The sequence below is a fragment of the Ahaetulla prasina genome, chromosome 6 (assembly GCF_028640845.1).
Source record: "Ahaetulla prasina isolate Xishuangbanna chromosome 6, ASM2864084v1, whole genome shotgun sequence".
Classification (NCBI taxonomy): domain Eukaryota; kingdom Metazoa; phylum Chordata; class Lepidosauria; order Squamata; family Colubridae; genus Ahaetulla; species Ahaetulla prasina.
The window spans coordinates 20563749-20590877 of record NC_080544.1 but is presented as its reverse complement, the minus strand read 5'-3'; the positions used below and the strand labels follow the sequence as shown (position 1 = coordinate 20590877).

General features: G+C 41.9%; 1 protein-coding gene across 2 annotated transcripts in view; it reads right to left on the bottom strand.

Moving 5' to 3' along the window:
• TET1 (tet methylcytosine dioxygenase 1) overlaps nucleotides 1–27129 on the bottom strand; it is a 110491-nt gene that overhangs the window by 37303 nt on the left and 46059 nt on the right. For both annotated transcript variants that reach the window (XM_058187740.1, XM_058187741.1), the window contains 3 exons: nucleotides 15273–17799; nucleotides 13833–13923; nucleotides 5081–5174 (listed from right to left, as the gene is read on the bottom strand). In XM_058187740.1, coding sequence (XP_058043723.1) covers nucleotides 5081–5174; nucleotides 13833–13923; nucleotides 15273–17799 — 2712 coding nt within the window. The remainder of the gene's footprint in view (nucleotides 1–5080; nucleotides 5175–13832; nucleotides 13924–15272; nucleotides 17800–27129) is intronic.

Here is a 27129-nt window from a genome sequence, read left to right as displayed (position 1 = left end):
CTCTTTCTAAGAGCTTTTTGGGTTTTGTTACGTTGTAATGGATTTCTGTCTCTTGGTGTTTCATCAACACACTCTTGAATTCTCTTCCTGGTTTTCATTTTGTTGCCTATTCAATACTGACTATGTTATGCAAGTCCTCATTTAGCAATCACAAGTGGAACTGGCAATTCCATCATTAAATGAAGGGATCACAAAGTGGAAACTCATGTGATCCAGGCTATACTTTCTAGTTCAAAATTGACAAAACATCAGTTTCATACCTTCAACATTTGTTGGCCTCCTAACCATTCCCCCACCCTTTGAAATGCTCACCTGGGACAATTAAAAAAAAAGTTTGTATTTATATTTGTTAGAGAGGAAAGGATTACAAGAAAGTAAGTAGGAACATAGTGAGGAATACACATCAAAATAATGTAGTGGCACTGGTGGCCGCGAATGCAGGCATGAAATGTTACCAGTTCGGACCGGTTTGGCCGAACCGATAGCGATGGCAGCGGGTGGTTCGGAGAACCAGTAGCGATGATGGTGGCACAAGGCTCCTCCCACCCCCCGGTCGTCACTTCTTGGTTTTAACCAGGAAGTAACCTGTTTTTTACCCTCTGCGCATACACAGAAGGGTTTGCACATAAACAGAGGGTCCGCGTGTGCATGTGACGTGATGCATGCACTTTCAAACTGGTAGATTTCACCCTTGCGTGAATGTGCTATGCAAACAGCCCTGTTATGTGCCTGCTTACTCTTTTATAATCCCTTCATCTCCAAACTCATTTGGTCACATTTCTCACAGCCTGATAACTTACTGACAGCAATGTCCAAGATGGCGCCGCGCCGCTGAACGGGAGATGTGGCGACGGGCCTCTTCCGGACCTGACCGGGTTTGGGGGGGTCTTTTTAGGAACTTGGACCCCCCGCCCGGGTAGAGGGCAGTGTGCGTCGTCAGGGAAGGGGTAGAGTGGGGCTGGGCGGCTCCGGGCTGCTTCAGGAGGAGCCCCGGAGCGCTCTCCCCCCAACGGCGATGGCCCGGCGTTCTCCAGCGCCGGCTGCCGCGGCCGGGATTCTTTGGATTCGCCGGCGGCGGTGGCGGCAGCCAGGTGTCGCATGGCCTCGGGGAAAGCCCCAACGGCGATGGCCCGGATGGGTGGGGGGGAAGACCCGTCTGGGAGGGGGCTAGGTCCACCATGTGTTCGCGGCGGTAACTTAATAGGTCCTGGGGCTATGGCGAGGGGTGTCGTTCCAGTTTGTCAGGGTCGAGTTATTACTACGGTAAGTGGGAGAGGCAGATATGACGGAAGGGGGCCACATCAGGTCTCGGGGCTCGCCCTCGCTGTTCTGACGATTGCGTGCTCCGGCCCCAGAAATTTCCCGTGACCAGTGGCCAGAGTAATCGGGACCTGGGCCTCCGGCTGATGTTATGTAATGCCAGGTCCATGTTAATAAAGCCCCTGATTTCAGATCTTATTCAGGAAGGGACCGCGGACATTATGGGCATTACAGAGACCTGGTTGGGCACCGAAGGGGGGGTCCCCCTAGTGGAGATGTGCCCACCAGGCTTCCGAGCATTCCATCAGCCGAGGGCCCAGGGTAGGGGGGGAGGGGGGGGGGTTATCATTTAGGAGAGTCTCGAGCCGAGGAAACCACTGTGCCTCAGATAGCTGGGTGTGAATCCTCTTCGTGAAGTGGGGTCGTAGAACTCAGGTGGGCTTGTTGATCACGTACCTGGCTCCTTGCTGCGTGACTACAGCCCTGCCTGAGCTGTTGGAGTTGCTGGCCGGGTTGGACAGTTGAACCCCCCAGACTGTGGGTCGTGGGGGATTCCAATTTCCCACCAGCGGGCGTAGCACCTCCGGCAGCTCAGGAGTTCATGGCTTCCATGACGGCCATGGACCTGATTCAGTTAATTGACGGCCCTACCCACGTCGGGAGGTACCCTAGATCTGATTTTTATCTCTGGCCAGTGGTCTAATGATCTGGTTTTAAATGATTTAGTTGTTGAACCTTTGTCATGGTCAGATCATTTCTCCTTCGTCTAGACTTTCTGACCGCTACCCACCACCGCGGGAGGCGGAACCAATGCGCTGGTTCCGTCCCAGGCGCCTGATGGACCCGGAGAGGTTCCTGGCGGAGCTTGGGCGTTCCCGAGCACCTGGCCCACGACTCGACTGAAGAGCTAGTTGCGGCCTGGGAGCGGGCGCGGCTGGAGCTTTGGACCGTGTCGTGCCTTTGCGACCTCTGACCCGGCGTCGGTCTCAACCAGCTCCTTGGTTCTCCGAGGAGCTGAGGGAGATGAAGCGCGGAGAAGGCGCCTAGAGAGTGCCTGGAGATCCAGCCGCTCTGAGGCTGACGGACACTAGTTGGGTCCTATAGTAGGACCTACCTAGTGGCAATGAGGGTTCTGCGTTCCTCGTTCCTCCCTCATTGCGTCGGCAGATAACCGCCCGGCCGCCCTGTTTGGTGACCCGCTCTCTCCTTCAACAGGAGGCGGGAGGACCCCTACAAGGCGTGCCGAGGAGTTTAACGGTTATCTATACGACAAAATCGTTCAGCTTCGGGACGGATTGGATCAAAATTGGGTAGATCCAGGCGAGGTTCTGAGGCCCGTCTTGTTGAGGTGGTTTGGGATGACTTTGATCCTGTGACTCCGAGGACATGGACAGGTTGCTGGGTAGGCTGAACGCCACCACATGTTTACTGGATCCGTGTCCCTCCTGGTTAGTACTGGCTACTCAGGAGGTGACGCGAGGCTGGCTCCAGGGGATTACAAATGCTTCTTTGCGGGAGGGGGTCTTTCCCGCGGCCTTGAAAGAGGCAGTGGTGAGGCCCCTCCTCAAGAAGCCCTCCCTGGACCCAGCTGTTTTAGGGAACTACCGGCCAGTCTCAATCTTCGCTTCACGGCGAAGGTTGTTGAGAGTGTGGTGGCATGTCAGCTACCCCAGTACCTGGATGAAGCTGTCTATCTAGACCCGTTCCAGTCCGGCTTCCGGCCCGGATACAGTACGGAGACAGCTTTGGTCGCACTGGTGGATGATCTCTGGAGGGCCAGGGATAGGGGTTATTCCTCTGCCCTGGTCCTATTAGACCTCTCAGCGGCTTTTGATACCATCGACCATGGTATCCTGCTGCGCCGGTTGGAGGGGTTGGGAGTGGGAGGCACCGTTTATCGGTGGTTCTCCTCCTACCTCTCTGATTGGACGCAGACGGTGTTGACAGGGGGCAGAGATCGACTTCAAGGTGCCTCATGTGTGGGGTGCCGCAGGGGTCGATTCTCTCACCCCTCCTGTTCAACATCTATATGAAGCCGCTGGGTGAGATCATCAGTGGCTTTGGGGTGAGATACCAACTGTACGCTGATGATACCCAGCTGTACTTTTCCACCCCGGGCCACCCCAGTGAAGCTGTCGAAGTGCTGTCCCGGTGTCTGGAGGCCGTACGGGTCTGGATGGGGAGGAACAGGCTCAAACTTAATCCCTCCAAGACGGAGTGGCTGTGGATGCCGGCACCTCGGTACAGTCAGCTGCAGATGCGGCTGTCTGTCGGGGGTGAATCATTGGCCCCGATGGAGAAGGTACGCAACTTGGGCGTGCTCCTGGATGGTCGGTTGTCCTTTGAAGACCATTTGGCGACCGTCTCCAGGAGAGCATTTTACCAGGTTCGCCTGATCCGCCAGTTGCGTCCCTTCCTGGACCGGGATGCCTTATGCACAGTCACTCATGCTCTCGTTACCTCTCGCCTGGACTACTGCAATGCTCTCTACATGGGGCTCCCCTTGAAGAGCACCCGGAGACTTCAGCTAGTTCAGAACGCGGCTGCGGGTTATTGAGGAGCGTCTCGAGCTCCCATATAACACCTATCCTGCGCAGACTGCACTGGCTACCTGTTGTTTTCCGGGTGCGCTTCAAGGTATTGGTTACCACCTTTAAAGCGCTCCATGGCTTAGGACCGGGCTATCTACGGGACCGTCTACTGCCGGCTTCTATCTCCCATCGTCCGGTACGTTCCCACAGAGAGGGACTCCTCAGGGTGCCGTCAGCCAAACAGTGTCGACTGGCGGCCCCCAGGGGGAGGGCCTTCTCTGTGGGGGCTCCGACCCTGTGGAACGAACTTCCCCTCGGACTTCGACAATTACCTGACCTTAGGACCTTTCGCCGCGAACTTAAAACTTATTTATTCCGTATGGCTGGACTAGCCTGATTCTTATTTTTATTGGATGGGTTTTTAAAATTCTGTGATTTTATGGGGAAGTACGTTTTTTAATATTTTGGGCATTTAAATTAGTTTTTTAAGGGATGTTTTTAATTATTGAATGTATGTATATTTTATCTGCCTGTTCACCGCCCTGAGTCCTTCGGGAGAAGGGCGGTATACAAATTAAAATATTATTATTATTATTATTATTAACTCTCCAGTCTCAAAAGTGTGGGTGGGAGGAGTAAAAAATAAGCAATTTCTATGGCAATCTCTTCTGTGCTTAACTTCTTCTCCCTCTCTCACAGAGTAAGATTGGAGAGAAAGGGATTAAAAGAAAGTAAGAAGACACACAATGAGAAATACACTGGGCTGTGTGCATAGTGTGCTTGCAGCTGCTGGCACATTGCTTTCGATGTACAGTATATTCCCCACTGCATGTCTGATTAGTCTCTTGTAATCCTTCCTTTAATCTCTCTGATCTGCAAGGGGGGAAACAAGGACAAAGAGCAGGGCAACATAAGACAACACATACTGACCGTATGGCAATCACAAGACTGAAAGAATTGCTAAGGTAGGTATTGCTTTGTAAACAATGCAGGTATTGCTTACAAAGTTATTTTTTCAGCACTGTTGCAAGCTTGAACAGTCACTGAATGATGCAGTTGGTAAGTAAGGACTATCTGGATAGTAATTGTATTCTTTTTAATACATATTGATCTTCCTGTTCATATACAACAGTGCTTTTTAGTTTAGCATGGGATACATTAGTAAGATAAATGTCTTTGAGCAACACGGAAAAATATTTTTATGAACATGAAGCATCATCAATATTATAGGAAAATATAGTGGAAGTAAACACAAATGTGTCTTACATTACTAAAAAATAAAAACTCACCCACTTGGCAATTGGACATCCCTGGGAACTTTTTCCTTCTCTGCCTGTATACACCACTACCTCTATTCTTACAGCACTTCCTTTTGCTCCATACCTGCACAAAGGGAAACAGAAAAATAATTTGATTAATAGGTGATCAAAAGACAGCAAAAGTTACTGTGAGATCCATTCTGAATTGATTCTTAAGACATTTTTGAAGGCAATACTCAATAGAGTCATCTAATCCCTACCAAAGGAGCACAACATAACAAAATAAATAGATTAGATTTTTTTTAAAAAACAAAGCATTAAACTTGAGGCACCTCATATTAGCACAAAGAGAAAGGCCTAGTGTTGCTTCTAAAAATGACAAGTCTTTCTGTTTTTGAAGATCCTCAAAAACCTTAAGATTTAAGGGCAGTCACCAACTTCCCAGGGACACATAGTGCTCTAAGACAGCATGCTAGTGCACTTACAAATAAGAAGGCTAAAATGAAAGGATAGAAATTTTAAGGAATTAAATTTCATCTGTAAATTTGAAGAAATTTCTTCAACAGACGAATACCTCTTACCTAATGATATCAGCTCCACTAGGTAAACTACTGTAGATCAGGAAAGCAACTCCACAGGAAATCTTTTATAGAGATTGGCTAAAATAACAAAATTGTGCAAGTCTGATTACTCTTTCCCGCTTTTTATATTGCAATGAATTAGGGAGTCGTCTGCTTGAGCCACTTCCAAATTCTATCTCATTGTGACTTAGTAAAGCTTCAACCCAGAGGGGAAATGTAAAATTTGTTACCACCGGTTCTGTAGGCGTGGCGTGGCCAACCTTTTTTTTTTTTCTAAAAGGATTTTTTTTTGTCTTTAAAAGAAAAAAAATCCCTCTGATGATCAGGTAATTCAGCTGGGATCATAAAAGGAGCCTTTTAAAAGCCTCTGACGATCCCAGCTGAGCTGTGTGATCATCAGAGGCTTTTTTTTTTTTACTTCTAAAAGCATTTTTTCAGCCAAAGAAAAAATGCTTTTAAAAGTAAAAAAAAAAAAAACCTCTGATGATTGCGCGACTCATCTGTGGGGGGGTAGGGATTTTTGCTACCGGTTCTCTGAACCATCCGCCGTCATTGCTACCAGATCGGCCGATCTGGTCCGAACTGGGAACATTTCACCCCTGCTTCAACCCCCTTTTTCCAAGGCAACAGACTGTGCATATCTCTGTCAAGGACACCTTCATTACTCCTTAGGTGTAGCTCTTCAGCCTTGAAAATACTACCCAAGATGTTGTAATTACTTTTTTTAATAGTATGAACAGGGTTATGGAATAGCTTTCCCCAACTTGGCTGAAAAATTATGAAGAAGTCCACGCCATCTGGAAGGATACCTAAAATGGGCAAGGCCAAACCAGAGGATTTTCAAGATCCATTCCAACATACAGAAATGTCCTATGTTTTCCCTGCCGTGTTAGAAATCCTTCTTTTACTGCAAGTAAGAGACAGTTTTGTCTAGTGGTTAAGGCACCAGGCTAGAAAGCAGGAGACCGAGAGTTCAAGTTCCACTGCCTAGAGCAGGAGTATCAAACTGGATTTCTTCAAGGGACGGATCAGCATTGTACGTCTCCATGAGCCCAGGGGGGAACAGAAAAGAGGGGACAGACGCCTCCTGCAGCACCCTGCCAGCCCAAATGGGATGTGGGGGCTTCACGCAGCCCCTCTGCACCTCGTTTTGGCCAGCAGAGTGCTGCAGGAAGCCATCCAGACCAAACATCGGATGTGGAGGGCCTCAGACAGACCCCCTGCACTCCATTTTGGCTTCCAGAGGCACCGCGGGCCAATCCTTTGCTATTTTCTGGCCGGCCCTGCAGGCCAGATTTAAGTACCCCATGGGCCAGATCTGGTCCGCGGGACTAGAGTTATTTGTTAAAATAGTAAGAGCGGGATACAAATACATCAGATAAATAAGTATCCTGCAGTACTCAGATTGCTACTGTGGCATCTGAGGTTTGCAATAATACTCAAGAGGGTTTTGATGTTGTCGTTGGTTTAAGGGGTGGGAGAACTAAATCCTTTCCACCCTGGACATCACTCTCTTTCACCCTTAAGAAGCAGACAGTGGCAAACCACTTCTGCAATCTTGACAAGAAAGCTGCGGGGACTTCTCCAAGCAGACACCAGGATTCAGCGTTGACTCAAAAGCACTTCACTCTCAAAAGTACACTGTGCCATGCAAATGCAATAATTTTCAAGTAAAAGTTGTCACCATAAGAAGGCATTCCTGCTTTAAGAAAAGGACAACTTTTTTTTAAGAGTTTGCCATTTACAATTTGTGCAAATACCTGTACAATGTGTGTAAGAACTGCTATCCAATTAACAATGTCCACTTTTAAGTCAATTAATAAAACTATTAATTGGTTAAAGCAATTAATTTATCAAAACAGTGGAATTCCAATCAAAACGTGTCACGAACCCAGGCAATCTTCAGTTTTCAGATTTATTCTCTGTAGTTAGGACAACAAGCACAGTCCAACATGGAGGACACTAGACTTTAGCTGAAAATTAAGAGAAACTGCCTTCCTTTAATCACCTCCTTTAAAAAAAATATTCATACAATATCTATGCTACTTGACTATCTATTGGGCAGTATAGATAGGATTAAAATTAATTTCTAGGGGGCTGACAATAAAAAGAAATGGGAAAACAAATCCAAGAAAAATACAAAACACAGAGAAATCACAAGCAGACCCAAAGATAAACATGGAAACAAACCAGAAAAAGTGTCACAGAGCACAGAAGATAGACAAGATTACATCCAGGAACGTTTTAAGTCTTTGATTATAACCAATTTAGTAAAGAGAAAACTTCTTAACTGAACGATTCCAGAAACAGCCTTGGTGTTAGCTACTGCTATTTGATAATCTTGTCCATAAATAAATGCTTACAGTTAGGACTTGTGGGATACCCCTGATCCCAATTTCAAATATAAGTAGACCTCAACTTTCAACCAATCGTTTACCAAAGCATTCAAAGCTACGATGGCACTTAGAAAAGTGACTTGTGAGCAGTCCTCACACTTACAATCATTGTAACATTCCTGGGGTCATGTGATCACCCTTGTGACCTTTCTGAGCTGACTTCCAATAAGCAACAGGGAAAGCTGGGTCCACTAACCACCCTGTGAGTCACTTAATGATGGGGTGATACACCAAACAACCATGGCAAAAAAAATAAAAATAAATGGTAAAATCAGACATGACTCACTTAACAATGGAAGTTTTGGTCACAGTTGTGGTTGTATGTTTAGGGCTACCTGCAGTGTTTGTAGTTACCTATGTTCTATGGCTTCTTTACACCGTCATTCATCATTGGCCTGTTTTGGGGCAGAAACTGTTCTTTCAGATCTACATACCATAAATTATGCTGAATCCTCTTTCTTCTTTCTCTGTATCTTTAGTTTGATGCTACTACCAGAATTCCTGATGGTACCACTTGAAAATATGGGCAGCTGCTTTCAAACCAGGCTGCTGACCTAATGTTGCTGTTAGACCAGGGGTGTCAAACTCATGGAATCACGTGACAAATTGGAACTTTTTTCCCTTTCACTAAACTGGGCGTGGGTGTGGCCAGCGAATGACACATCCGGCCCACGGGCCGGGAGTTTGATAGCCCTGTGTTAGACAAATCTTTTTTTACAAGAAACAAGACAAAGAATTGCATAACTTCCTCCATTTTAACCTTGGAACCCAAAGAAAAAGGTCTCTACCATCTTTGCAGGTAGTTACTAAAGCTGAAGAAATGAGAAAAAACAGTAAAAATCCTGCTAGGTAGGAACAGGGCAATGCCAAGTAAGAGGAAATATGCAATATGGATTTGAAAATGCAGGCATATGTTTGCAAGGGTTGCCATTTTTTTTCTTTTCTTTTCAAGTTCACACAGGGTTATCATCTAGTCCAGTGATGGTTAACCTTTTTGGCGTTGAGTACCAAAAGCGTGTGCGCGCGCAAATGCATGCATGTGTGCCCGAACCCTCAAAATGCAATGCGAGTACCCCCTGCACATGCATCCCATCCCACCCGCACATACGCCCCCCAGTGCCCCATTTTGGCTTCCAAGTTGGCACAGGAGGCTTTCCAGGGCCAAAATGGGGCGTGGGGGGGGCTCACTCAGCACCCCAACGCCCCGTTTTGCCTTCTAGGTTGGTGCGGGCAGCAGAAATGGAGTAGAAAAGTAGGGCGCGCTGGGGGGAAACCTGCGGAGATCGGGGAAGGCCCCGCCCCCCGTGCATGCACAACAGAGACCTGAAGACCAGCTGGCCAGTGGGAGACCTGCACGCATGCGTGATGGAGCTGGGCTGGGTCGATGGCTGGTATGCCCACAGAGAGGACTCTGCGTGCCACCTGTGGCACACGTGCCATAAGTTTGCCGTCACGGATTTAGTCATTTGGTGCATTTAAATGTCCTGCTTCCCTTTTTCTTCCTCTCCTTTTGAACCCTGTTGTGTCCAATTTCTCCATCACTTCCCAGTTCCAGGTAAGCAACATGGTACTAAAGCAATCCTAAATGATGAGGAACATGCCATAACAGATGTGCTGGACCCAGGCAGAGTGGCAGAAAAGAACGGCATTGGTTCTACTATGCTGAAATAAACAAACACTGGAATCTTTTAATACAAGTTGCAGAGAAGCAAACAGTAGGTTTTTTTGTGAGTAAAGTTTCATCACAGTCAAACTCCACAAAATTACAGATGCTAAGCAATTGGAGGGGGGGAAAAACAAATTGCAGGAAAAACAAATCAGCAAGAAAATGAATGGGGAAACTGCAATGCAAATTGCCTTATGTGAAACAGATCTTTATGCAAGTCAAATGTATCTGATGTTAAGTATTGCTAAAAATAGTTTATGATGTTGACAGCTTAAGTTACAGTTTTCATATCACTTGCTCTGTTCATATTAAGTGTATTAATTTGGGCACATCCCACAAGAAAGTGTCTTGTAGTAGTGCACTGTCAGTCAAATTATCTAAAATTTCATCCTGATTTGAGATTTCACCAGCTTCCAGATTGGCTAACATGGTAACAAAATGCTGAACAAAATGCAGGATGATTTTACCTATACTCTACTTACAAACTTTTGAGTTACAAACTTCGACCAATACAAACAAGCTTTTCAACACCTCCCAATTTAGAGGGTCCCAGAATCCAGGAAAAGGTTACCATCTGCACAAAACATGAACTTGCGAACAAAATAGACTTACAAACAGATGCTCAATACATAACCTATTTGTAAGCAGAACATTGTCTGTACACTACTAAATCTCTAGTGTCTGATTGTTTGTAACCTTCAATTGGATGAAACATGTTAGGGCAACAATATTTGAATCAACCTACCTCAAAAGCCTCATTTACAGAAGGAGTCCCCAATCCCTGGGCCCACTACCAGGCCTTGAACCTTTTGGAATCAGGCCATGAAAGTGATGGGCAAGCGCACACGCATCCCCATTCACACGAGCAGCAGACAAGTCTGTGCGTTTGCCAACCGCTCGTGTGGAACCATCCCCTCCCCCTCTGCAAAGTCAAAAAAGTTGGAACACTCTTGACTGATAGAATGTGACTAAAATTTGGAACCATGACCCCTGGGGGACTGAAATCTAGTAAAGTTGTGGCCACTTCAGTGTTGCCACAGTCAAGTAATACCGTATTTTTCGGAGTATAATTCCCCCCCACCCCCAAAAGAGGCTGAAAATTTGGGTGCGTCATATACTCCGAATGTAGCTTTTTCGAAGCTTTTTTCCAGCCCTAACGAGGCACTGAGGAGAGTGAAGCTTTGCTCGTCCCTTGACTCTCCACTGTGCTTTAATGAGGCACTAGAGAGTGAAGGATCTCCAGGCTTTGTTCCAACTCTGAGCTGTGCTTTAGCAGCTTTAGTTAGCTAACCCTAACCCTAACCCTAACCCTTACATCAAAAAATATTTTAATTGAATAATTTGAAGCCCCAACGTAAGAGCTTCATTCTTAGAACAATTATAATATATTTGCATTAATATCCATCATGCTTTCTTCTCAAAAGTTCCCTTTCCTTCTAAGAATTAAAAAATAGTGTGAAGATTTATTGTTTGGACCTGCAGGAGCAAAAAAGGTTGGCTGGTATCCAGAGCACAAATATTTCTGTATTGCAATTGGTAACTGCTGTTTAGAACAATAGGTACCATATTTTTTGGAGTATAAGACGCACCATTCCCCTCCTAAAAAAGAGGCTGAAAATTTGGGAGCATCTTATACTCCGAATGTAGCTTTTTCGAAGCTTTTTTCCAGCCCTAACAAGGTACTAGCAAGTGAAGCGATCTTCCCAGCTTTGCCTGCTCCCTCGACTCTCCACTGTGCTTTAACCAGGCACTACCCAGTGATCTCCATGCTTTGCTCCGACTCTCAGCTGTTCTTTAGAAGCTTTTTTTCAGCCCTAATTAGGCGATCTCCCCGTGCTTTGCCTGCTTTTCTCATTGCTGCTTCCTCTCAGCTGTGCCTTAGAAGCTGTTTTTTATCCCCAAGCAGGGGATAAAAACCAGCAAACTAATGTGCTGAAGCTGACCAGACTGAGGACGCTAGCCAGATGAATACCTGGTAGGCAGATTTTTTTTTTCCTATTTTCCTCCCCAAAAACTAAGCTGCGTCTTATACTCTGATCAGGTAATCATTTCCAATGCTTCCTGACAGCTTTTTATAAGGAAAGTAAGTCTGTGGGAAAGTTGGTAGGAAGTTAAGAGATTGTTCCCATCTCCATGTTTTTTTGCCTGCTCCTGGTCATTCTGTTTTTCTGCTTAGGTATTAGTTATTCAAATATCTCTGAAACGGTGAACCCAACGGTTGACAGATTGTCTAATCAACTTTAAAGCAATCTTTAAAGCAACTTTAAAGGTTAAATCAATCTCCCACAATTGGTGCTCCCTGAATGTATTGGAATTATAGCAATTAAGTCCTCTGGAAGGAACCAAATTGTTGAAGACAAGTTGAAGGTTTTTGGAAATTAGATAAAGGTTATGAGGTCTATCCTTACAAAATGTATCTAATGCAAAAAGGAAATATGGGATTGGTGAATGTCTGCCACCCAGTATACGTTTCCAAAATTCAACAATTTGTACTTGTTCATCACTTAATTGATTTAAAGTCACTTAACTCCAGAACAATTCTGGGTGGTATAAAACTGCACAGATACAAATTTAAACAATTCGTCATACAGAGGAATGGGTACAAGCATTTAAAAGTTGATTTTGATTATTTGATATTTATTCTAGTACCGTAAGATCACGAAGGAATAAGTATAAGAACAACCACCTCCAAATCCATCCTATGGCACTTGAAGCAACCTAGCTGAATGAGAGATAGCAATAGTGATAGCACTTAAGACTTATATATCACTTCACAGTGCTTTACAGCCCTCTCTAAGTGTTTACAGAGCCAGCATATTGCCCCTAACAATCAGAGTCCTCATTTTACTGACCTTAGAAGGATGGAAGGCTGAGTCAACCTTGGAGCAAGTCAGGATCGAACTCCTGGCTATGGCCAGAGTCAGCCTGCAATACCGTATTCTAACCATTGTATTACCACGGCTTAACATATTTCAATATATTAAAGGATGGCAATGTGAATTTGGGGAAGGGGGCTGAGTGCAGCTCTAGGCATTCCATACCTTCTCTCATTAGTGCAAAAGCAGAGCACTGAGTAGACTAAAAAAATCCAAGACTTATTATAGGAAAACCGGGGTGGGGGGGAGATTTTGATAGCCAACATCTTGTAGGAATGTAAGCCTGTAGGTACATACCAGGCCTAGGTACTCTGCAACAATTATAGCATTATGTGCAAACCGAAGGCTCAGTACTTAGATTATAATTTGAACATCTTGTTGCAGGAATCATATCTGAAGTTCTCCCATGAAATTCTCCCATAGTTCAGTCTTCAATTACCCTTAGCAACTTGATTACACCGCTTAGAAATTAACATGAAACAGATGAATTCTCCACATCTGCATATAGCATATCGTGACTTTCTATCCAATACCCACTGCTAACAACCACTTAAAAGCTAATGAGAATATTCAAACTCATTTTCTAAAACAGACTCATGCTGTGTCTCCCTGAAAATAAGCCCTCCCTGAAAATATTTAACTGCATGCATAGCCGGTCCCCGCCATTTCCTCTGGTTAGGGCTAGAGAGACAGAGCTGGAAATCAGGTAAGGTGGCAAGAGGAGCCCTGTTTTGCTCCACGCACCCTAAAATAGTAAGATGACCCTGAAAATAAGGCCAAGTGCTTATTTAGAGGTTCAAAAAAATATAAGACGGGGTCTTATTTTCGGGGAAATACGGTACTTGCTATGAGTAAATGTTCTAGTACCATGATGGCGAACCTATGGCACATGAGCCGTTGTCCGAATTCAGCTCTGAAGCGCATGCGCACACGCTTCCCACCGGCCAGCTGGTCTTTGGGTCTCTGCTGCGCATGCATGGGGGACAGGGCATATGCAGGGGCACACACATGCGCAGGGTCAGGGCAATGCGCAGGGCCAAACGTGCTTTGCATCTTGGGGGTTTTGGGTGCACGGTCCAGAAAAGGTTAGCCATCATTGTTGTAATATATAGTGCAGTTCATATGCAAGGACTATTGTTCAGATCCAACATAACAAAGCAAGCCCACCAAAGCATAACAAGAACACACCAGATATACCACAACTATCGCCACCCATGTGTAAAATCATTTTTTATTTATCAGCATTAACATTTATTTCCTCACCTGTCCTCCATTATTTCTCTGACTGCAGCAATATTTGGGCCCGTTCCAAGGTGTGTGTAGTATGGGCCCTCATCCTTCTCTATAATTTGTTCTGCAAAAAAAAAAGTTTTAAATATCTGTTAAAAATATTGCTTGGACATTCGGAAACACTACTTACAAATTCCTTAAATTAAACTGAGTCTCATTTGACTCCGCTTAACTATTCTATTAACAATAAACAAGTAGTCCTCGACTTATGACCATTCGTTTGGAGTTATGATGATGCTGAAAAAAAGTGACTTATGACTACTCCTCAGACTTATGACTGCTGCAACGTCGCTACGGTCATGTAGTCAAAATTTAGCCACTTGCCAATATACATGTATTTATGCCAGTTGCAGCGTCCTGTGTTGTGACCTTCGGGGGGGGTGGGGGGGGCCTCTTGACAAGCTTAGTCAATGGGGGGAACCAAATTCACCTGATGACTGTGCAATTTGCTTAACAACTGTGGCAGTTTGCTTAACAGTGGCAGCAAAAAGGTCATAAAATTGGATGTGACTCACTTAATGACCGCATCACTTAGCAACAGAAGTTCCAGCCCAATTGTGGTCGTAAATCAAGGACTATCTGTAAAACACTTCTATTCGATAAAACTCATGATCATATAATTTTGGCATTGAAATGCCAGAGTGGGATTAGCAATTGAGTCACACTTCAACATAAACAGAGAGAGATTGTACTAACACTACCAACATTGGTTATTAATTTAAAATTGGTAATACTGCCATATAAGTAAATTCTGCAGGTGGTTGAATTTGTTATTTATCAAAAATACAATTTTTTCCTTTCACAATCAAAATAAAATAAAATTATAGACATTGCAGAGTATTATGTTGCCACTGGAATTCAATGTGTTGGCCAATAACATATAGTAAGAGACTATACATGGATTAAGGCTTAACTTCAGCATTCATAAATGCCATTAGTTACAATTTCTGCATACTTCTGAACAAAATAAAACAATTCCTTTCCTTGTAAGCTATGGAAAAGATATAGATAGGTAGTTGAGAATTTTATCAGCTCTGATTTCACAAATTGACAAAGCTCAACATTAACAGGTTTTAAATTTGAAGAAAATTCAAGAAATCCAGATAGTCAAGAAGGTATCTGCGCAAAATCTGGATAGATGTAGAGGATCTTCTTGTTATGGAATAGAACTCATGAATTTCAGCATGTATAAATATTTGCAAGTTTCTGGGGAATTCTGACCTGAGGGAAAAGAAGATTTTTAATAGAAGAGAACATCTGTAACTCAAGCTTGAACTGTGGAATTCTTGATGCTCTCTTGAGCATTTTTTGCTTATAGACGTTTCATGACCTGACTAGGCAACATGATCCATACAGAAAGACAGAAAAGATTTCAAAATTCAACCATGCAAAAATAAGCTACCGGACACTTACCCACACAGTCACAGGTTGGAAAATTACTCTGTCCTTTCTTTGAAGGTGTATCAATTAAATTCTTTGTAGGGGTATCTAAGAATGTCATGGGAGATTCAAGAAAACTACTGAGTGTATTCTTGGTTGGAGAACATCTTAAGTTCCCAGTACCCTGTTGCTTTTCAGTCTCTAAAGTTCTTAATGTTGGAAATGTAGCTTCACTTACATGCTCCACATTTCTAAGAGTGTGCATGGTATCCCCTGGCAAGCCATCATCACCGTTACGGGGGATCAGTTGCAGATTTTGATCCTTTTGTTCCACAGTGTCCTGTGGTTTAGCTTGGCTTTCCTCGCAGATGTCGCCAGCTCTCTGACTGAAGATCTGAGGGAAAGGACGCAGCTGAGGGATATTCATGGTTTGTTGTACCTGAGAATTCTTGCCTTCTTCTGTAAACATCTGCCCGTTTTCACTTCCTTGTTTTATGCAAAAGTCTGTTTTTAACTGAGGAACAGTCAGCTGATTACTAGAAAGCGGGGCTCCATCTTGAAGAGCCCCTGTGGCCCCACTCTGGCTGCTGGCGCCTTGTGCATCACTAAAGCCGGTTGTTTTGAGCGGCTCTGGCACCATTTCACAGCCTAATGGCTTGCTTCTTATCTTGCCTTGTATTGAAGCCGGTAAAGGCCGATGGAATATTATCTGAGTTTTGGGAAGAAATAATACAGCTGGTTTTTGCTGGGATGACAAAGCACTCCGATTCCGTGCCTTCTGTCCTTTGGTTTTGGAAGATTTTTTCCCCAAGGCTGACAGCTTCGCCTCTTGGGACGCGATGCGCCCAAGCCTGCGCAGTTTAGAAGGTTTTTTCTGTATGTCCTGCACTTCACTATACTGGCATTCTTGCTGTAGCTGACTTGGTTGGTCTGGTACTACTTGAGGTTTTTTCTTCAATCTTTTGGCCCTCGGTACCGATTTCTCATTCTTCCGAGGTGGCTGCCTTTGCTTGACTAACGAGGAGCTGTAATTGTTCCTCCCAAATACCGATTGTTTCTTCTGCAATAGGCACTGATCCTGCTTATTTTTTGATTGCATATCAGGTGGTAATCGACCGAGAAGGGTTGTCGTCGTCTTCGGATTGGGGCTTGTTCTGCTCGATTCAATTATTGCTGCAAGTTGAGTTAGCTGGGTGGCTACCTCTTCTTCATCTTGGCTGTGAACAACACCCTTAAATACAGAACCACTTTTAAAATTCAGGTTGTGGACAGCCTTTCCTTCCCATTTGCCGAACGCCTCTCCCCTGTTCCACCACTGTCTGACGGTACTTGAGTTTTTGGAACATGGCCCGAGAGCAGTTTTATGATGAAGAGGACATTTCTTGGTAGCAATACCTGAATTTCCACCAGACGCTAAAGCAGAAAAAGGTCTGGTGTCGTTTGAGGTGCAATGCAACCTACGCAGTAAGTTAGATGGACCTGGAGATTTACTGGGGAACTCAGAAATAGCACCTTGAGCCTTGTAAAACAGGCTCTTAGGGTGGATTCTCCTCTGCGATGCAGGATGAGAAAAAAGCTGCTGATCTTTTTGCGGGCAAGTCCCTTTTATTACTTTCAGTGCAGATGATTTTAAGGGACATGGGTTATCCTTTTTGCAACTGTTCAGCAAATGCGACGTTTGCTGCTCTAAACCTTCCGGTTTAGCTGGTGAAGAATGGCCTAAAGGGACCTCTGACAAACGTGTTAATGCCTCAATAGCTACCACCTGTTCCACGGTTAAGTTTCTATTTTTAATCAGAGATAAAAAAGTTGACTGAAGTTGCAAATCTTCAGGTTGGGAATCCTTGCTAGGAATAGTTGAAGCACCATCATCAAGACAAGCACCCCTTTCAAGCACAGGAGTACAGGGTGGCTTGTCCTGCAAATGTAAAAGTGAAATGGTTTGCAATAGTGAGTTTTCGGCTTCCTGAATGGTGTTTGGGTTTTCCGTCTGGTCGCCTACAACATAGTCCTTCTTTTCTGGAATAGCACCATATGTTCCAGTTGCCAAAGGGTAGATGCTGTTCAGCTGAGCCGCTTCGCTCCAGGAGGCACTGGAGTTACTGTGATTGCAGCTGTTGGCCAGCTTTGCAGTAGTGTTCACATCTGCTTTTTTCAATGTGCTCACATCTGATTTCAATGATGTGTCACATTCTGCTGGTGAATGCGGTAAGATTTTAATGCCGTTTCTAGCTGTATGTGCAAATAACTTGGGGGCCTCATCTATTATGCTGGAAGAATAAACCAGTTTTGCATCCTTTTCGAAAGGTGTTAAGTTCTCATCCCTGGTTCCAGCGTTACAGATCAGATCTCCATTCACATGGATGTTAAGTGATGGATTTTCATTCAGCACCCACTTCTCTGTTTCTAAGCCGGCCATACTTCCTTTTTCATTTGTCTGCACATCTTCCCAGGGCAGTGAGTAGTTTGCTTTCAACTTGTATTTTTCACCATGGGTATATGCAACGTATTCCACAAGCTCTGCTCTGCAGCCATTTACTACTTTGCTTTTTAGATCTCCCTGCAAAACAGTACAAATACATTTTAGCAAATGCTGTTCACCACGGGATTTCATAAACATTAGTAGTTCTCATGCACAATACAGTGCAGAAAAAGTGGCAATATCATATGAAAGTTTGCAATGACTACCTGACTGGATGTATTTCAAAGTAAGTGCTACCCAAGATCAGATTCTAGAACAAGGTACCAACTGTTTCCTCATAAGTAATTTATACTAAAATCAATAGGCCATAGAAAAGCAACCACAATATTGACTACCAAAGATTTGTTTGTTCTGTATTTAAAAAGAGACAATACAATAACAACAATTTCAAATAAAAGAAAGAGATGCTTGGTCTAGTAGTTTAGTCATCATGCTAGAAACTGGGAGACGGTGAATTCTAATCACTTTAAGTTATATAGTTAAAAAAATGTAAAAGTAGGATATGAATGAATGAATATACACTTATCCTTACTTTCTTTTCTCATGGAAAATGCTTTGTTAAATGGGTACTTTCTGTTAGCCTGGTAGTCCACAATCTGAGGAAAACAACGATTCTGAGACACCAAGTCAGTATCAGAAAATGCAAAAAAAAAAAAAAAGAGACAGAATACTTGTACTTAGTACAAATAGAAAACATTGCAGAAATGTTTTCAGCAAGAATAAATCTTTTGAATTGAACCAATGAGTTAGTAATTGGCAGTTTGAGGCTATGGGCTTTTATTTTTGCTTGCTACTTTTGCCAGTTATGGAAAGAAAAACCCTGAATGACACTTAAAACAAGGACAAAGTAATCCTTGGCACACTGTATATTATCATGCTTCTATCTAAGTAAGGTGGCCACAGAACAAAACTATTTCTAATATTGGACCAGATTACAAAATGAGAAAACATCCATGAACAGGAGTTGAAATTATACATTTTCTTTAGCTTTAAAACTCAAACCAAACAATTGAGGCATTTACCCTGAATACATAACAAAATTATAGAATTACAGCTCCCCAAAAATGAGCTGTTTGTCAAAATGAACTGCATGTATTATTCCCACCATATTAAGTTGCAACTATAAGTAAAACACACATGACTGTTAACCTTGGAAAGAATGTCATTTCATAAAAATGGTAATGACCTGGCAACATTAAAATATTGGTTTAGAGAATGTTTCTTTTGGTTTTCCATTTTATGTGCCCTCAAAACCACAACAGGGGAAGGAAAGGCCAGCTTGCCAACTGTGTGCGCGCGCATGTGTGTGTGTATAACACACACACACATGCAGGTTTTGGTACATTCGGGTCTTTTCCCGTGTAAGATTGGAAGTATTTAGGCAACGTTTCGATGAGATCTCACTCATCATCTTCAGGCTTTGGCTTTGTTCTTATGTGAGCAAAGTGTGGATTTTAACTGCTGTTTCTCTATAAATACTGGTGGTGGTGGTGGGGGGTTTGAAGTGCAGGCCTAGCTGTTGCAAGCTGATTGGTTGGCTGTGTTGCTACATATTGATTGGTTAATGGAGTTTTTTGAATAGCTGGTCTAGCTGTTGCAAGCCGATTGGTTGGCTGTGTTGCTAATTGGTTAATGGGGTTGATGTTTGTGTGGGAAGTAGCATTTTGGGCCCTGGTCTGGTTCCGAGTTCAAGGTCCTATTATGTGTTGATGTTTTTGTGGGGAATAGTATTTTGGGGCCTGGTCTGGCTCCGAGTTTGAGGTCTTGCCATGTGTGGATGTTTGTGTGGGAAGTAGCATTTTGGGCTCTGGTCTGGTTCCGAGTTCGAGGTCCTGTCGTGTGTTGGTGTCAATTTTTGTAGATGGGATTCGTTTCTTGACTAGTGCTAGTTTCCAGATGTTTGGTAAGCGGGAGGTATCGTCACGTTTATTCATGTTATGGGGGTGTTTCTCTATTTCTATGGCTTCCACAATTATTCTCTTCTGATTGTGTTCAGTTTTGGAGATTAATTTGGTTCCTTCAAAATCAATGTCATGTCCTGTTGCTTTAAGGTGTTGGAAAAGAGATGAAGTTTTTTCTTCTTTTCTTACTGCAATCTTGTGTTCTGCTATGCGTGCATTTATTCTATTAGTTTGTCCAATGTATGTTGCTGGGCAGATTTTGCAAGGTCTTTCATAGACTCCTTGGTTTTCTAGCTGGATTTTGTCTTTGGGGTTTCTTAAGATGTGTGTGTGTGTGTGTGTTTTCTGACCTAGGCTTCCTTTATCTTGTTTGACATACTGCCAAAGACCTAATTGGCAATTATCTTGACAAGGCCACACGGAAACACAGAGTCAAAAACAGAGCTTCAAAGTACAAACCGACACCATCCACAAGGTTGCTTCCTGCAAAGGCCCACGTGCCTTTGCTCTTCCTTTATGTCTTATGGGAGGGGCCAATCATCTCCAAGCCTTACTCCCAAGTCGTCCCTTTTGTTTTAAATGTTCTTGCCTTCTGGCAGCCCTGTGCATGTGCGCATTAGGAACAGGCTCCCCCTGTTCCTCTGCCTCTCTGATGTCCGACTCTGGAGACTCCAGAGTCCGCACATAACTCCCAGATGGCCCTGGCCCCATCTCTGCTTCCGACGCAGAGTCCTTGACCGAGCCTTCCCCAGCCTCCATGACTGGCCCATGTTCCTCCCCAGCCTCCTCACTGTCCGACTCTGCTGCCAGCTCCGCAGGCTGCTGGCAGACCACAACAATATAGAATGAAAACAGGACAAAGTTTCTGTATATTAAAATTTACCGTGTTTTCCTGAAAATAAGACCCTGTCTTATATTTTTTGAACCCCCAAATAAGCGCTTGGCCTTATTTTTGGGGAGGTCTTATTATTTTGGGGCACATGGAGCAAGATGGGGCTCCTCTTCCTGTCTTACCTGATCTCCAGCTCTGCGTTTAAATATTTTCAGGGAGGGCTTATTTTCTGGGGGAGATTTATTTTAGCACATGCGCTCAAAAACCCAACTAGGTTTATTATCAGGAGATTTCTTAATTTCAGGGAAACAGGGTAATTCATAGAACTGACACCAGTTCAAGGTTTGTTTCTTATCATGGTCTGCTAGGTGAAAGAGGGTGTTGTGAGTGTATAATTTCTGCAGATTATTAAGAGTAGGTTATTTTGCAAGCACCCTGGCCATCAACATAAATGTAATTGAAACTTCTGAGGCTAATTTGGGTCACAGCATGCCAACTCTATGAATGAAAGCCAACAAGACCACCAATAATCCGAACATGTGTTAAGCAGGAGAATCAAGGTTCAAAACTGTTGTGCAGATTGCCCTAGATTCAGTTCTAATTCCTAATGCAACTCAGGTTAATAATCATTGAAACCATACCAGTTTTCTCAAATAGGACTACGTATTTGGCCCCATCAAAGTACCCTTTCAGCCTATAGTCTAGTCAGTGGTTGACTTCAATTTCTAGTAAACTTCTATCTGAGCATAACAACAATACTGTTAAATGAGTCATTCAGTTAAAAAGTTGATATTCTCTCAGGTCTAACTTGAATAGCTTCTGCAAGTGAAACAGGATTTGCAAGAAACAAGACCAAAAAAACAATAACAACAAGCCATAATTCTACACAATCCTGATTTCCTATTCTGTGAAAATTGGCCCAATGCAAGCAGAGAAGGCTATAAGACAATAGAATCTTATAATTCTTATAAGAATTCATTTTATATGCAACAGCTGCCTGGTCTGTATTACAAAAAGCACTGACGGCCATATTAGTGTCCTCTACGTGTGAAGGATTTAATAATTCTCAAACAGCTTGGTCAACAGATTTAGACAGATGGATTTAGAACAGCTAGCTAGAAAGTTTCATATACAACATGTACAACTCAATCTCACTTTGATGATTAACAACTTTCAATATACAAATATTTGAATGCTTAGCAGATTTTAGTTGCATCTACTTTCTTCAGCAGATAAGTATCTTCTGAATTTCCAAAAGAACACATATTGTCCATTCAGAGAAGGTAACAGAAAAGGTAGAGGTTTAACATAGATTTAGTTTTTTTAAAACTCTCCAAATACCTTTCAAATTATTTATTACGCCCGCCAGTGATATTAATGGTAATTAAAATAGAACATTTCATCAGAACCTGTATCCAAACTCTGTAACAGCTATTGAACGGCGAAGTCCAAACTAGATAGCTAACTTTCTCAATCCAGGTAAATACCAGTAAAACTAGATAGAAGTGAATGCAAAATTATGTATGTCTGGAATTTTGCAGGAAACATCTGCAGTGGACGTTTGTTTTTACTGGAATTGAATATGAAAATTTCCCATTTTCCCCCCAGCAAAATTGTTGTAAAAAGTGGTCATGTGACTGCAGGATGCTACAAACGGCTGTAAATGCAGCCTGGCTGCTGAGTGCCCAAAGTAGAGTTTCATGACCATGAAGATGGGGAACTTTGAATCCATTTTGGGAGGTTCCGTTGTAACTTCGAATGGTCTCTAAGCAAACAGCTGTAAATCGATGATTAACCATACATAGAAAAACCAAACTTACTTCCCCTTTTAAAACATTGTTGAAATTCTTCCTCCAAGTCCCGCGGTTAAAGCCCTATGCCTTTTGTCTTGCCAATATCTGTGTCCTTCTCTCTTCCAGCACCAAGTCCCTGCCCAGATCTTCTCTCCTTTTAGTGCTCTATATGTTTGGAACTTTTTCCCAGAATATCTGAAAAAATCTACCTCCTTATTGCTTACGTTTTTTTTTTAAAATCCTGTTGAGAGTCTTCTGCCACAATTACCTTGTTCCCATATTCTACTGAAAGTAAGCTTTAGCATATACTCATTTAAAGAAAGCATTCTTATTTTCACCTTTGAAAAACAGTTTGGTGTAATGGTTAAGGCACCAGAATAGAAAACCAGGAGACTGTGAGTTCTAGTTCCACTTTCGGCATGACAGCCAGCTGGGTGTCTTTGGGCCAGTCACTCTCTTTCAACCCATGAGATAGGCTTGGGCAACAAGCTTGTTGTTAAAACCAATGCAACAATACTCAACTGATCTGAAAAAGGTGGATTCTGCACTTGTTGTAAAATGCAAGGAAGGGGGGGGGGAATATTATTTTTACTTTATTTTTGCTCCTGCCAGTAGTCTTTCCCATAGATTAAATTTCACAAACAGTTATGTCCTGAATACAATTAGCATATTATTTGAGTGTTCTCTTTCAGTTTATATATGCATATCCCATATTTTACTGTGGTTAGTTGCGAAGTCGTGTCTGACCCATCGCAACCCCGTGGACAACGTTTGTCCAGGCCTTCCTATCCTCTACCATCCTCTGGAGTCCATTTAAGCTCACGCTGACTGCTTCAGTGACTCCATCCAGCCACCTCGTTCTCTGTCATCAACTTTCTTCTTTTGCCCTCAATCTTTTCCAGCATTAGGCTCTTCTCCAGTGAGTCCTTCCTTCTCATTAGGTGGCCAAAGTATTTCATCTTCATCTTCAGGATCTGGCCTTCTAAAGAGCAGTCAGGGTTGATCTCCTCTAGAACTGACTTGTTTGTTCACCTTGCAGTCCAAGGGACTTGCAGGAGTCTTCTCCAGCACCAGAGTTCAAAGGCCTCAATTCTTTGGCGCTCAGCCTTTCTTATGGTTCAACTTTCACAGCTATACATTAAAACTGGGAAAACCATAGCCTTGACTACACGCAGTTTTGTTGGCAGGGTGTTTTGTTGGCATACTTTAGAATACCATTAATACAAGAAGAAAATTAAGAGTCAAAATATCCCAGCACTTATTTGTATATTGTATATTTGCTTGTATATTGCTTGTATTTATAGACTTCAAAATAGAGCATGCAGGATTTTTTTTCTCCAAATTTGTTTGGCAAGGAAAGAAACAGAGAATTAAATATAAATTATTGCAAGATGCTAAATAAAGAGGAAGGCAAGGATTACCATATTTGAAATTGTACTTTGCAGATTGTTTTTTAGTGTAGATGAAAGAACGAGTGACTTTGAAAAACAGGGGGTTATTAGAATTGGAAGGACATTAAAATTTGGATGGCAATGTTATTTGTGGTATGAAAAAGTTGAATGTAGATTTTAAAAATCATTTAATTACATGTGACATACTTAAGAATTTGAAATAGATATAAAACAATATTTTTTTCCTAACATATTTTTATTGTTATCACCCCAGGAAGCATTTTTAGAAGAGAAACAATAGTTAAACAAAATTGGTTAACTTATGTGGATGTATTGTCTTTCTCTGGAGAGTTTAAGTTAAAAACAAGAGAACATCTGGAATCGGAAGGTTATATATGTCATCAATTCTTCTATGCCCAGCTAATAGAAAGATTAAAACTTGACAAGAACTATGATTTTCAAATTGGTAAGAATTTGATGTGGAACTGTGTACAAATGATGCTTGTATTATTGCTAAGATCTATACATTTTTTACTGAAAATGGAAACAGGATGGGTAAGTTAAAGTGTATAATAAGAATCTTATTTTGGATAAAACATCTTGTTGGATCAATGGGAAAATATATGGAAGGATTAAAATTTACTCTGAACTTTAATCTTAAAGTTTGCTTTTATAAAATTATGTATTGGTGATATCTGACATCGGGTACTGTCAAAAATGTGTAATGGAACTTCAAATATTTATTGGAAATGTAACTAATCTGAAGGTATATTATTTAATTTTTGGTGGACATGTAATAAAGCTAGAAAATGTTAGGACCAAATATGTATTTTGATTCAGAAAAAATTAAAGATAAATCTACAATTGAAACTAGAGATTTTTATTTTGCAGTTAATGGACAAGCAAATTGAGAGATCTTATGGAACTTTATATATAATAACAACAGCAAGACTTTTATATGTGTAAAGGTGGTAGGATTTACAAATAAAGGTAATTCTTGATTTACAAGAGTTTGTTTAGTAACCATTTGAAGTTACAATGGCACTGAAAAAGTGACTTATGTCTGTTTTTCACAAGGATGTTGCAGCATCCCTGTGGTCATATGATTAAAATTCTGATGCATGGCAAATGACTCATATTTATGACGGTTGCAGTATCCTGGAGTCATGTAATCATCTTCTGAGATCTTCTCAGAAGCACAATCAATGGGAAAGTCAGATTCACCTAACAACCGTGTTACTAACTTTAACAACTGTGGTGATTCACTTAACAACCTATGGCCAGAAAGCTTGTAAAATGAGGCAAAACCCACTTAACAACTGTCTCTTTTAGCAACAGAAACCTGGGCTTAACTGTGGTCGTAAGTCAAGGACCACCTGTACTTACAATGGGAGAATGGATGATTAAACTGATGGGAATGATGGAGGTGGCAAAATGGACAGCTTTGATTAAAAATAAAAATTTGACTAATTTTAATTCTACTTGGAATCCATTCATTATTCATTACTGAGTCTGTCATCTGCATCGCTATAACTGCCTGGTTTGGTTCTGCAACCCAACAAGACAGACAGAGACTTCAGAGGATAATTAGAACTGCAGAAAAAACAGTTGCTACCAACCTGCCTTCCATTGAGGACCTGTATACTGCACAAGTCAAAAGAGGGCTGTGAAAATATTTACAAACCCCTTACATTCTGGACATAAACTGTTTCAACTCCTACCCTCAAAACGATGCTATAGAGCATTGCCCACCAGAACAACTAGACACAAGGACAGTTTCTTCCCAAACGCCATCACTCTGCTAAACAAATAATTCCCTCAACACTGTCAAACTAGTTACTAAGTCTGCACTACTATTAATTTTCTCATCGTTCCCATCACCCATCTCCTTCCGCTTATGACTGTATGACTGCAACTTTGTTGCTTGTATCCTTACAATTTATATTGATATTGTTTCCTGATTGCTTATTTGTACCCTATGACTATCATTAAGTGTTCTAAGTGTGGTACCTTGATGAAGGTATCTTTTCTTTTATGTGCACTGAGAACCTATGTACCAAGACAAATTCCTCGTGTGTACAATCACGCTTGGCCAATAAAAAATTCTATTCTATTCTATTCTTTGATTTTTGTGACAAATCAAGAAAAATGAAACTTTGATTTGGGGATTTGATGAATACATGGGTTGTAAAGTAACATTGTTACTTTATTGTTAATTTTAGAGTATTTTTATCTATATCTGTGTCAAGGAATGCTGAAAGCATTCTTTCTTTCCTTTTTTTTTTGTATTTTTATCTTGCTTTTTGACTGATCCTTTTTCCTCTTTTCTTTTTCTCTGTAAGCTGCAAGATCAATTTAATGCTATACTATGAAAGATAAACTATATGTTTCCTTTATGGTCTTCTTCATCTCTACAATTAGGCTTTGCAACCCATTTTTTAAAATAACAGCAGCAATAGAAAGATTGAGGGCAATATTAATTCATTTCTTTTTATCATATTCTCAACCACTTGCTTTCCAGTTTATTCCAAGAAATACACACTTTCAAGAACAAGTCTTCTCTACGTAGTCTTGTAATTTGATTTCTCCATTTCATTAGCTGTTTTTATACAAGTCTGAAGAATTTCTTGAATGTGGGGAAACTTTCTCTTTCTCAAGCATGCCTGCACACAAAACAGCCACATTATGCAAGAGAAAAGCAATTCAAACAATTATATTTAAGGTGGTAGTCATTAACTAGCAAGTTTATTACCAATTTACAACACCTACTGATGATCTTCAGAGTAGTGGATGATGCGACATCCAACTACAGAAGCTGTATAATGCTCCATATATTTTATAATATAGGCCTACTAATTAATTCTGCAGGATTTAAAGATGCATAGTCGGCCATTTAGATACCTTTCCCAAAAATCTTCATCAGGCTAGCATTTTCTTTTTATTGCAATTATTGTCCCATTTTATATTGTCCTATAATTAAATACTAGTCAAGCAGTTGTTCTGCTTTGTGCACTGCTTGTCTGGTGCGGAAGATAACCATGTATTCTAGACAGAAAGATTAATTTTACGATACAAGTTATAGTTCATCTGAAATGGTCCTATCTTTTTATATTTCAATTTGACCCGCTCCATAAGTTTCACTTGAAAATACTGGGCCCAAAATCAACATATAAAAAATTAACTGCACAAATAAAAAGCACAATTTTATACTTTTCTTATCAATTTTTTTCTGATATTATACCTAATAAAAACAATTCAGGTATAAAAAATATGTACTAATATTACACATCTTAACAGCAGCAAGTTATTCGCACAATACTGGAAAAATGAAGATATACTGTGAGATGAAGAGCTAATCAAGAAGATACTAGATTGTGCAAAAATGGATAGATTGACACTGAAAATTAAACAGAAAGAAGATGTAGAATATTATCAAACATGGAATTTTATGTTACCAATGGTTGGAAAAAAGGGGTGGATATTAAGAATGT